At 40.7% G+C, this 13,016-nt stretch overlaps 1 protein-coding gene across 1 annotated transcript; it reads right to left on the reverse strand.

Annotated features, from left to right (window-relative positions):
* Nucleotides 1-5,756: 5,756 nt before the first annotated feature.
* LOC111232873 (homeobox protein otx5-like) lies at nucleotides 5,757-10,695 on the reverse strand. Its single transcript, XM_022760549.1, has 3 exons — nucleotides 9,936-10,695; nucleotides 8,576-8,727; nucleotides 5,757-8,363 (listed from the first exon to the last, which is right to left on the reverse strand). The coding sequence occupies exons 1-3, from the start codon at nucleotides 10,033-10,035 to the stop codon at nucleotides 7,725-7,727; spliced, it is 891 nt and encodes a 296-aa protein (XP_022616270.1). The 5' UTR covers nucleotides 10,036-10,695; the 3' UTR covers nucleotides 5,757-7,724.
* Nucleotides 10,696-13,016: the final 2,321 nt, after the last annotated feature.

Genomic DNA, 13,016 nt, shown 5'->3' on the forward strand with positions numbered 1-13,016 from the left:
TTAGAGTTTCATCTCTCTGTACTTGCTGTACATGCTGCCGTGAGTTGACTTCATCTGTGTCTTTTTTTTTGTTGCTATTTTTATTTGCAAGAGGTCAAAGTTTAATTAACAATGCTTTATGTCCCATGATGCACTGGGCCTGTGAGAGCATCTGTCACAAAGGGAACATTGGAACCAATTTGTCATCTGGAGAGGAAGAAGGCTTTAATCCCGCCGATGAAAATAGAAATGTCCAGAGAAAGATGGACGTACAAGCGGAGAGATGACGAGAGAGTGACAGCCTGGAGAAGAAGAAGAGGAGGAGGAGGAGGAAGAGGAGGACGGGAAGGAGGAGGAAGAGGGAGACAGTAATCCTGTCTAATTCACTTAGTGTTGCGCTGAGGGAGCAGGACACTAAGAGGATTTGGGACATTCTCTAAATTAGATCAGCAAGAATAACAAACTGCAAGGAGAAGTGGAGTGGAGGGAACGAGGGGGCACACAGGGAGAGGTGGCACAGAGGAAGGGGCAGATGAGGGAGGGTGGGGGAGGGTGAAGGAGGGGAAGACAGGAGAGGGTGGAAAAGTTCGATCCATCGAGAAAAAATTCGCTGATGGGAGGTCTGAGGAAGAAAAAGTTTGGTCGCCTGCTTTGAAGCACAATCCTGCTTTGAAACTCATATGTGCAGTAGCTGCCTGTGAGCAAGGCAGTAAATCCATAACATGCTATCAAAGAGGTTCTGAGGGAAAACGAGAGAGATACGGAGAGGCATATGTCTGTTAAAGAACTGCCACCTGTTGTCTAAAGCACCTGAAAAATCTGTCTCAGCGTCTCAGATCACGTTTGTGTTTGATACTCTAGCGCCAAACGCCAAGCCGCTCCCATAATCCAGACAACTGTTTTAGTCCAACATATCATTAATCTGCAGCTCTAAACTCTGACTTTTACTATTAGTGATATTAACTAGGTGTTAAGTTGTAATCTGCAGTAAAGCCCTTAGCAGAAGTGTATGCTGAGGTTGACAGTGGCTGGTTGATCCATTCATACTGTAATACTGATCCTGTTACCACCACTAGCTGCAGATCAATCTCACCTACTTACACTGCACTACTGTGTGATTTAGCAGCATTACCGCACAACTACAAATCTTATTTAATGATCTATGCAAATGAATTATCAGTGATTCTTTTGTACTATCCATAAACGTATCGATAAGACCAATTTCAAACCAGTTTGGATGAGGATGTTCATAATACTGGTTATACTGTGTTCAATGAAATGACTGCTGATAAATGTCTTTTATTATTATGATAACCTGATATATCTTAAACTGCTTATGCTAACACAGCCAGTTATGTTTTTGATGATTGTCGAATGATTTATTGCAGAAAGGCTAATAATAATCTAGTAATAATTATAATTGTAATTAACAGTTGGATAGAAAATATCACTGCCATACAGGATAAAGGTTTTCATCCTATAATGGACTTTATTTAAGAAAGAAAGAAAGAAAGAAAGAAAGAAAGAAAGAAAGAAAGAAAGAAAGAAAGAAAGAAAACTGCAATTTTTTGATAAAGCTAAAATGTGTCACAACACATCATAAATTAAACATTGTGGAGCCTACAAATCATATTCTCCAAATATAAAGGAACATGCTTGTTTGATACATGACCCAACAAAAATCACATGATCATCATCTTTATATATTTTTCAGTATAAATAAAAATGCATATCACAATATCTGCTAAAATAATCACAATATGATTTTTTTTTGCATATCGTTCGGCCCCACTTATTTGTCTGTGGGAGAAATAATTCATGACTCCAACAAACGTCGTGCCTATATATAAGGACGTTGAGGATGAAAGGTCAACTATCATCATGGGCCTCAGTTCAGAATGCATGGAGAAGAAATCCATGAAATAATAAATAATAAATAAATCAAATTAGTCTCGTATGTCCTTCTTAAATCAATAAGGATAAATAAAGTTATAAGTTACGGACCAATCTGGACATAGTATAAGAACTAAAGAGTAAGATAAACTCCTCTTACCATATGCTTGGTGACCAGGTGAACTTAAATGGGAGGTGGTAAGGGTGAAAACACGACAAGAGCCAATCAATGATGAGGAAAGGAAAGGAAGTGAAGTAAGTGAAGAAAGGAAGAGGGAAAAAAATGAAAGAAAACAGGGATCTTTACTACAGTGCCCAATTTCATACTTTTTTCTACTGATTTCTGTGCATTCCTGGAAACCTCTGAAATCAAAAAGCATATATTTTTTTATTTTAATTAATTGAATTCTTATGTGGAAAATGATATCTTTACTCACCCTGATCTGCTCATCTCAATAAACGGTGCTGTTCGAACCTGAGCTACAAAGCCTTGTACAGTATTAGTCAGACTTTTGCATCTTGATTCAAATTCTTCATCAAATTTGACAATCAACACTTATCCTCACATCAGCTAAACCTCGCACTACTCTTTGCTGAAGATAGCAGAGACAACACTGGGCTGTGCGGTCATTTTTGAGGGAAGTGGCCAAAGGTCATGTGATGCCTTCTGGCCTTACACATTAATTACAAAAGTCTGAAGGAGCTGTAAAATTATAAATAACAGTCTAAACACTGTTCAAGACATCACAATATGAGCTATAAATTCAAGATATATTTGTTTAAAAGCCACCAAGTGTCATTTTCTGTGTCATTTATGTGCCATTTTATGTATAGTACGACATGGTGCCATCTTGGAACACCTATTCAAGTCTTATAATGTATGATCTGAGTCCTACTTAAACAAACCCAGGCTTGTAAAGCATTTTCAGATACTAGTTTTAACCTGGTCGGACACAACAGAACAAAATGTTCCTCACTGAGTGATCTCACTTCCTTTTCATTTTATTTAATTCTAACCCAAGTGTATAAATTTACTGTGTGTGTGTGTGTGTGTATGAGTGTGTGAATATACATTTGATGATTTTGGATGTGTCCATGTCTGTTCCTGTACATATGTGTGTGCTTGGGCGTGTGCTCGGCGCGTGTATGCTTGGCGGCGTTGGGATTAGGAATCGATTAAGAGGAAATTGGACTGCAGGCAGGCAGGGGTGGGGGTGGGGGTGGGGGATTTTATTTAATTCTAACCCAAGTGTATAAATTTACTGTGTGTGTGTGTGTGTGTATGAGTGTGTGAATATACATTTGATGATTTTGGATGTGTCCATGTCTGTTCCTGTACATATGTGTGTGCTTGGGCGTGTGCTCGGCGCGTGTATGCTTGGCGGCGTTGGGATTAGGAATCGATTAAGAGGAAATTGGACTGCAGGCAGGCAGGGGTGGGGGTGGGGGTGGGGGGGGTGGGGGGGTGAAGGCTGATGGGGAGGCTGGTCAGTTCTGGCAGCAGCAGCCTGTGGCATGATTACAGTGTGCCTCCAGAGCAGGCCGGCCACCAGCTTGTTTGTAGGGGATTAGAGAGAGGAAAGAAATGAATCATATTTCTAAGTCCTGAGTGTATCTGTGTCTGTGTCTGTGCTTCGCAGTCCATATGCTGCTGCTGGGGGATTACAGGCGCACACGGCCTGCAGAAAACAGGAGGGGGTCTATCATTCTATCTATCTATCCATCTATCCATCTATCTATCTATCTATCTATCTATCTATCTATCTATCTATCTATCTATCTATCTATCTATCTATCTATCTATCTATCCGAGTCTGAGTTTATATCTGCGCCATCTAGAAACTCATAAAACTCATTTGTCAGAGCAACAATGCAGCTTTTTTCTACAAGTGTGAACTGGGCAAACGACTGCAGGCTGCTGCACTTGGTTAATAAGCTTTTGGACAGGCCAGTGTTATGCTGTGTCACCATGAAGCTGAACCCAGCTCTGTGTTCTCAGGCTAAATCCCAGTCAGAAGGCAGAATCCCACTGTTACTGGGCAGCCTGAGGAGAAAAGTGCAACAACCGGCCAGGACACGAGGCACAGTGTCACAGTGATCAGTACTGAATGTCTATCTGCAATTGTATAGCCCCAATTATGCATTTCACAGAAGGACGTGCAGGTTCAGCTTCTACTCAGATGTGCACTGTAGCTTTTACTCAAAGTTATGGTTAAGTTACAAGGTTAAGAGAAAAGAAAAAGTTTTAAGTTTATTTAGGGGTTTGATGATCAAAACAGCAGCAAAATCGACCATGATCCAAAACAAAGCATACGCTTCATCCAGATGAAAGAGAGGACTACCACAAATTAATGATGTTACATTATCCCATATCAACAACACACACACACAGACAGGAGAGGGTGGAAAGGTTCGTTGTAATATCTTATTCGGCAGTGACTCCTTCACTTTACAAGCAGTTTCATCCGTTAGGATTTGTGCTGACTTCACATTGGACACATTAAGTTTTCAACATCACTACCAGCTGTGACAGCAGGGCTGGTATTGTTTTCACTTTGTGAGAGTGTGTGTCTGTGTCAACATGGCAAAACACGGTCCTGGAGACACAGACTGTAGCCAGAACTACCACAGAGGTGGTTGTGAATACTGTTGTGGGTGTTTATATGTCTGTCTGTGAACAGATTTTGTCAGCACAACAGCAACAAAACTGTGCATGAAACTTTTCAGGTGTGTAGCTGAGATCAAAACCAAGGCCAAGCTCGAAAATGGGTGTGGTCCAAGCAAGGGCACTGGAACTAGGGGGTAGGAAGTAGTGAAGGGGCCATTGGCCGCCCACTTTACGCCCCTGGTGCAGATCACTGTATCTTAGTTTTAATCATTGCTGTCCACTTTTAGACATGATGTAAAACTAGAGACCATCTTGTGATTTGACCACACCAGACATGATGACCCTCAACATGTGCAATGCTGTTCTTTTTCCATCAAGGTCGAGGAAAGGTGGTTAGGAAAGTAGATTTTGACTTTTCAACTGCAGCCTGTGAATGTGTGTGTCATCATTGCAAAATATGGTCCTGGAGACACCACTAGTGGGAAGTAGAATAGAGTACTCACGGGTTGGAACATTAACATTTTGACAGGTGTTGCGATTTGTGTGATCCCATCACAAGATGGTCTCTAGTTGTAGTCTGTTTTATCTTTAAATATTTATAATCTGATAATTTGCTGAAGTTTATAACATTAAATTCAAATGAATTCAATCCAGCGTGAGTCATTTTCATTTAAGTCAGTTCAGTTCATACCAGTCCAGTTTTTTCCACTAGCTACAGTTTAAAAAACCACCTTAGTTAAGACTCAAAAACACCACTATGGTGTCTTTTTCTTGACATAGGTGTCTTGTATTGTTTGTATTGTGTCATTGTGACTCAAGGCCCACAGCCTTGTTTTAAGACAAGCACCCCCAACACACCACGCAGCTAACAGCATAGCCTAAAACCTTTCATGCACTGCACTTTTCACAACCCTCATGGAGCTGACCCTCTGGCCCGCTGGTGGCAGGAACACACAGAAACATTCAGCAATCCAAAAATAATCTGCACATCTCTGGTACTTCAGTTTGGGGCTGGTGGAGCGGTACCCTGTATTATGGTTAGTTCTAATCTGTTTTCTGTCCTCTCTACCCTGCTCCCTCTCATCTCTGCCTTATACCCACTCAACCTCTTGTATGGATTAGTGGAACACTCCCAGAAATGGATTCCCGATCTCCTCCTCGTTGGATGTTAGACACTCCCTTTTTTTTTTTTTTTTTTTTTCCCCTATTGCAGCCCTAAAGGGCAGAGGTATAGAAGCTCAGATCCACTGACTTACAGAACACAATGACCACAGAGTTTTAATGAAGTTGTTTAATGTCTCAGAAACATCATAGCTATCTAGCATGGTAGTGGTGAGACTGGTCAAACACAGGAGACAAATGAAATATACAAAATAATTCATGTCAGAAAAATAAGCAGAGAAGATTATAGTAATGCAAAAGATAAAAGTACAGTAAATGATTAAGAAGCATAAACAGCATTGTATCCTATTACTGCTACTTTTATTGGATAAACCCCTGAGTTTGAAAAAAAAAAACAGAAGAAGCAGAGACCAGAAAAATATAAACAGAAAAAAATAGAAAGTTGGCAGTTTTCTAGAAAGTAAGAAAGAGAGATTCTGTTGGGTGGAGCGTCTGCGTAACAACACATCGCTGATACCAGACATGATTGCATTTTCAAGTTTTAATATTTACAAAATAACAACAAAAAGAATATTAGCAATGTCCATGTCAGCTGAAGACATAATATTAATGATGATAGTAATAATACTGATAATAATATCAACTTCAAAACAAATTACCACAATTTTTACTTCAACGAATTCACAGATTTTTAAAGAAACATAATGTTGTTTAAGTCTAATACAAAAAAAAAAAAAATCAAACAATACATCAAACACATAAAGTGGTACCCATCACATCTTTACAGGTGGGAGGTGAGAGAGGCACCTAACTCTCTGTGCAAAGGGGGGGCTGCAATTTGCGGCCCAGTCCCTTCCCTTTCTCCGGCGCAGCCTTCTCTCCCATCAAACACCTCACTGGAGCAGTTCAAAAAAAGCAACCAAAAAAAATATGACAAAGTCATTTATAAATTCAAGAACTGCTTCAACAATTCTCTAACCTCATGCAAACACTGTGAGATGGAACGGGGGGGGGGGCTGGGTACTCGGCTGCCAAGCACCACAATGAGACCATTGTTGCCCAAATTGTCTGGAAGTGATCCTATTAAACCAACAATGTACAAGCCATTCTGCTCCCGATTACAACCATGCTCAAAGGCAACAGGTTTGTACTGCAGTCACTTCAGTGACCAACTCTACCCCCTCCGCTTGTATATTACACACAGGCTGCAGAGGGTCAGTATCATACAAGGCTACTGGGAATCATCCGCTTCTGTCTGCTATACAATTTTCACATGATACTGAATTAGTGGCCACCCTGTAAAAGACACCTCTCCTGGATGTCTGCATGAGTTAGTTGAGTTGTTTGGCTCAAAGCTTTTTGAGTCAGCTCAGTGATGAAAAGCAGCTTCAGAAAAAAAAATACATCACAGAAAATACAAGAGAAAGTCTAGAAGGAAGAAATGAACAGAAACTTGGGCTGTCGTCAGTTTAAAATGTCGATTTCAAGGCTGTCTATGCATTAATTAAACTTGTAGGTCATTGAAAATAAGCTCAGCTTCAAATTTGGTTCAAGTCAAGGCCGGTCAAACAGTTTCATCTCTATCAATCAAACCAAAAACAGAAAAAAAAAATCCATAAACCAAAACTACAGAGTCATCGATCAAAAATATCCTTTGTTTTGCATGTTCACGGTAAAGCCTCTTGTCACCAGTAATAGTTATACTATGTTCAAGCAGCAATTTCAACCTTCTAATTCACTGAGCTGGAGAAAAAAAATCTGCTGTTCCTTCTCAGTAATTTGATTTTATTGTACAGATATTTTAATCTTGTGCCGTTCCTTGATTTCAAGTCTGATTTCTATGCTGTTGAACTCTACTGTCATCTCTTTGTTACAATCACCAAGCCAAGCATCGACAGATTAGTTTACTTCCACTTATATTTTTCTGCAAAAATGAAGAGATTATTTCAGCTGATTAGGTCTTCAACTGATATGATTAATTGATTTCTGTGTCTCAAGTTCTCTTCCTTCTTCTAACACACACCAAAAGCAATCTTGGGTTATTCACACCACTTCGATTTTGTTTGATTTCTCACTTTTTTCCCCTATCCCCCTTCCTTCCCCGCCTCCCACTTCCTGTTATTTACAAGACCTGGAACTTCCAGGAGTTCTGGTCTTTGTAGTCTAGACAGTCAGTGGCATTGAAATTGAGCTTCCAGGCAGCTTGGTCCTTGTAGTCTAGACAGTCGACAGCTCCGAAGCCCAGCGAGGCAGCTGTGTAGCCCTGTGAGGAGAGCGAGGCCGGGGACTGGCTGAGGGGCCCGCCCATCGAGGAGGCTGTGATGGGGCTCAGGGCTCCTCCGGTGCCTGACAGCTGCGGGTGCATGGGTGACAGGTAGGAGCTACAGTCCAGGCCAGTGAAGTAGGAGGAAGAGCCTGCGTAGCTCTGGCTGTACGCTGGGGCCTGGGTGTAGGTCATGGGGTAGGTGGTGGTGCGCTGCATGCAGGGGGTGGTGGAGGCAGACAGGGGGTCTGGCAGCGGAGAGATGGAGGCTGGGCTCCAGATGGACACCGTAGCGCTCGCTGAGCTGGAGCTTGGGGTGATGGCGGTGCCTGGAGGAGGGGGTGGAGGGCTATAGGGTCCATTGGTGGCGTTGGCACTGGCCTCTGTGTTTGCATCACGAGCAGGGGACGCCTTCTTCTTAGGGGGCCGTGGTTTGGACTGGCCTGTGCTCTGCTGCTGCTGCTGGCGGCACTTGGCACGACGGTTCTTGAACCAGACCTGGAGGATGGAAGATGATTATGAAATCAGTATTTAGGCTAATTATCATGAAAATAAACAGTAAGTGTAAAAGCTGCTATTGTGAGGAGAGCTATCTCTCTCTCTCTCACACCAGCACACACAGACATATAGTCTGACAGTAATAGCCTAATGTATTGCATCAAAATAGCATACAATACTAAAATAACACTGTATACTGATGTGTGTGTTACCTGGACTCTGGACTCCGGCAGGTTGATCTTGAGGGCCACCTCCTCCCTCATGAAGATGTCTGGGTAGCGGGTTTTGGCAAACAGAGCCTCCAAGATGTCCAGCTGTGCGCGTGTGAAGGTGGTGCGCTCCCGTCGCTGTTTACGCGGGGTGCCTACGACCAAAAATGGACCATATTATTATTATTATTATTATTGGGATATTATTATTTTATCTTCGTTTTTATGATGTTGATATTTAAAAGATAAACCTTACGAAATTCTTCACAAATTAATAGACACATTGGAGAAAGCACGAAGTTCCAGTCTATATACTAAGGCTATTAAAATACCCTAATATATTATTCACGTTTTAATAAAGTTTAATAAAATTTCAGTGATTGCTTGTGAATTAAAGAAATTATTTTAGCTCTGCCTCGCAGCACAAATAATAAAACACAGGTCTGTTTTCTCTTCTTTACTCTCCGGCTCTACATTTTAAGAACTGCCGATACTGTGGATTTATAGATATTATTCTACCGAACATGTCCAGAAAAATAAAGTTTAATACATTTTAGTCGATAGAAGAAAGGAAATGTTTTGTTGGGTCAAAGAATGTCTTGATGATTGATGCGTTTTATTTGATCGAATAAAATGATGAAACGTCTCATATTTTCCATAAATGAGACAGTTTGAATCGAAATATACAGTGTGAAGAAACGAAATTTTCTTCCATGTCATAGATTCACAATTTACATTAAAAATCTGAGTCTTAAAACTTGGTCGATTCAAAGTCTAATCTGCGACAAGAAGGCCAAGCTCTGTCTGTAACACGCCTCCTGTCATCGGTGCCAAACCTCGGCATCGTTTCATTCAAACTCTCCTCTCCAGGATGACAGATGCTGATCAGGTCATGTATCCCCGACCAAACAATATAAGACGTGGCCTATTCATTCACGACTTAACATTATGGCACTAAATAAAAATACAATGAGCATCCGTCTGTAAATAGGTTACACGATAAGAGCAACAGATTGGAGCCTGTTTTAATGTTAAGTCCGTGTGAGAACAGGCTGCATTTCCATTCACACACCGTTTTTTTTTTATTGTTTTTTGACTCTGTAATCCGCTGAACTTATAGGTCAAGTGAACACATGCTATGATGCCTGAAGAATCAGAGACGTCTATTCATACACATAAAAAAGCATAAGCTTACAGCTAAATAACAAAAATAAATGCATGCAAGCGAATTGTTCTTATTTTAACTGACCATTTTATAGTAAATATTTTTAGTTTCATCATTTCAACACGAACGTTTTCACTTCAAACAACAGCTTTAAATACATTAAAACATCTACAATTCAAGTCACAGACTCTTACTTACTGGGATATCCAACGGCGGCGGTGTGGAGCAGATCCATGCCCGGGCCGGACAGCGTTAACCCGTTCACGGCGTAATGGGGTTGCTTAATGTAGGACATCATGCCTCCTGCCGGCTTTAAAACACTCCCTCACTCCCTCACTCTCTCTCTCCTTCTCTCTGACCGGGGGCCGGGTCTCCTAGCTAGTCTCCAGGGGGTGTCTCTCTGTCTCTCTCTTTCTCTCTCCCTCTCTCTCTCTCTCTCTCTCTCTCTCTCGTTTTTTCCCTGTCACTCCCTCCCTCTCTGTTTATCTTTAGTTGTCTGTCACTTAGTTGTTGTTTTTGATTTTTCTTTGCTGGCCTTCTCCTTCACTGCCTTTGTAAACTACTCTGACGTAGTGCAGTCGAGCCAGGCACCTGTCGTTCTGACTTTTACAACTGTTTTCACCTGATGCGTAAAAACACCGCAGATTTAGGAACCCGGTGTATATTTAATGCTTCTCCTATGTGGATAAAAATGATAACAACTCAAATTAACCCAAGATTATTAAAGAAGTTACCGCATCAAAAAAAAAAATGATAAAGGCTAACTGAACAAGACTCGTGCTACGATACAGTTTTTCCAACCAAGTCGTGCGTAATTGCCGCGCGCACCGACGTCGCCAGGAGGAAGATGCAACAAAAAAACAAAACAAAACAAAAAAAACAGCAGTTCCAAAAGAGTTGCTGGTGCTGAAACGAGTAGGGGCCCCTGACGGTCCCTGGTCCCTAAGGTGAGGATGTGGATCTGCAGTGTCGACAAGTGAGGCGAGCAAGAAGAGACGGGCTAATTAGAAGTAACTTCTTACCCAAGTAGACACCCAGAGCCCTCCCTCCCTCTCTCTCTCTCTCTCTCTCCATTTCTCCTCTCTCTCTCTCTCTCTCACGTGGGCGCGCCCACGCAAACGCGCGCGCACACATACTGTCATTATGTATTCATGTTGAGCTTGCAGTGCCACATATGATGTTATCTGGGATGATAATTTAACACAAACTCTACAAGATTTAGTTTACATGTCTTATTTTTTAATTTGTTGAAAAGTTTAGACAATGATCCAGAAAACTTTTCGTTGTAGCAGCAGCAGCGGCAGACACTTGTTGGTATAGCTACATTTAGTGCATAAAGATTAGGCTACTTGGCTATTAAAAAAATGCAATAACTTAAAAAAAAGGAAGAACTCAAAAAAGGGTTTGTTCAGGTTCATAAAGACACACAAGTTTATCTAATACAATTATACTGAATGATATATTGTCTGAGTTCTGTCCTGGTCCCTGGATTTTAAGAGAACCCCAATAACCATCTTGGGCTTTTCGAGTCTTTCCTTATTGTTATGAACAATTTTCGAAATTGGCCTCCTAAAAATAATTGGGCGGCCATGCCGGAGTGTGGAGGCAGAGGTAGAGCAACTGAGAGGCGGAGAGGGGGTACAGGCCGGATTAAAAGAAACACAAAGACCGCGTTGTTCTGCTATTAAATCCCCTCCTGATCCCCAACATGCTCCCTTCGAACCATTCATCCATTCATTCACTACAGTCAATAATAATAATAATAATAATAATAATAATAATAATGAAAATAATAATAATACAAATAATAGTTCAATTATATATATTTAATTTTAGCCTACATTATTTATTGGTGAATCATAAATTCATCTATCCCTATAATGTTATAGATGTAGAAAATATTGCTTAAATGAAACCGGAAACAGGTGGGAAAATAGATCCAAAAAAATAAGTAGACAATAGACAATAACAATAGACAAACGGAATTATTTGAAATAGTTTGAGATTAGATTGAATTTGTTCAGGGTTTTGCACATTAAAATATTTTGACTCTATATCCATGACATATTTTCCAGCACTACAATAAATCTTATATATAATAGACTAGGCTTATTTTATATTGAAGGGTATATTAATAATTTCTGTACAATATTCTCCAGTAGCCATGAATCTTTTTGTCAGTCCCCGAGCTGTGTGTCTTCTCTCTGGGCCAGTTTGGCCTGTGCCATCCTCTGCGGCGAGACAATTTCACTGTGTCCAAAGCCGATTCTCTGTGCTTGTTAATTGAATCGGATTTCTTATAGTTTAAAATCCACACACACTCACTCACACACACACACACACATACATACACACGCACACAGACCCATGTAGCTACAGCCCAAACTGTATAAGGGGTTTATCTAGCTCTGTAAAGCCAAAGCGGAGATATAAAGACACACACAGAGCGACAGAGAGACTTTACCGGCGTGTTTGAACGTTTCTAAATCTCCAATAAAATGTCTTCACCTGCTGAGGTGAGTGTGTGTGTGTGTGTGTGTGTTGCTGTTGGAGTGTAGTGGTGGTCTGTGCGTGTGTGTGTGTGTGTGTGTGTGTGTGTGTGTTGTTGTCGTTTGGATACCTTCGGTCTCCAGTGGACACCTCACCTGCTCCACATCCAGGTACGCTCTGTTTGTTTGTTTATTTGTTTGTTTGTTGTCTTTTTCTGGTTTGTTGTTGTAGCTAAAGTTAGCCGTTGGCTAACTGTGACTGTGGGGAGTCCCAAGACAAGAATGTCTCGAGACCTCCAACTGACATGGGGAAGAAAAAAAAAAAAAAACGGCGCGAATAGCTCTAGACCTTTGATATGCCTCAGGGCGCGCGACACTGCTCTGCACGCGCACACTCCACACCCCTGCCTCTCAGACTCTTCTTCTGTTGTATTCTATATCGTACTTAAGAAATATATCCTTCAGATTTCAACGTTTTTCACCTACTTTAATTTGTAGTGTAATGTAAAGTAAATGTAATGTATAGTAAAGTTTGGTGCTATTTTAATTAAAAGAAGGTGGCTACAAATCAATTAGCCAATTAGTTTAACTTTTAGCTATGATAAATGGCGCTTTTTAAATGTTTTTATTCAGCAGCAGCCTTTTTATGCATTATTTAAATTTATTATTTTATAAAGAAATAGAATAATAATAGGCTACAAGATACCTTAAGATAATGGCAGAGCGATAAAAGTCATGATCGATCAAGTAGACTAATTAAGACCAATCCATTATCAATGAGTAAAATAGC

This window comes from Seriola dumerili, unplaced genomic scaffold (genome assembly GCF_002260705.1).
Source record: "Seriola dumerili isolate Sdu_G_001 unplaced genomic scaffold, Sdu_1.0 BDQW01000337.1, whole genome shotgun sequence".
NCBI lineage: Eukaryota > Metazoa > Chordata > Actinopteri > Carangiformes > Carangidae > Seriola > Seriola dumerili.

Coding starts and splice junctions, on each gene's coding strand:
- LOC111232873 (XM_022760549.1), bottom strand. CDS start 10,035: ATGATGTCCTACATTAAGCAACCCCATTACGCCGTGAACGGGTTAACG. Junction 8,728..9,935: donor CGCCGCCGTTGGATATCCCA/GTAAGTAAGAGT, acceptor TTTTGGTCGTAG/GCACCCCGCGTAAACAGCGA. Junction 8,364..8,575: donor TGCCGGAGTCCAGAGTCCAG/GTAACACACACA, acceptor TCCATCCTCCAG/GTCTGGTTCAAGAACCGTCG.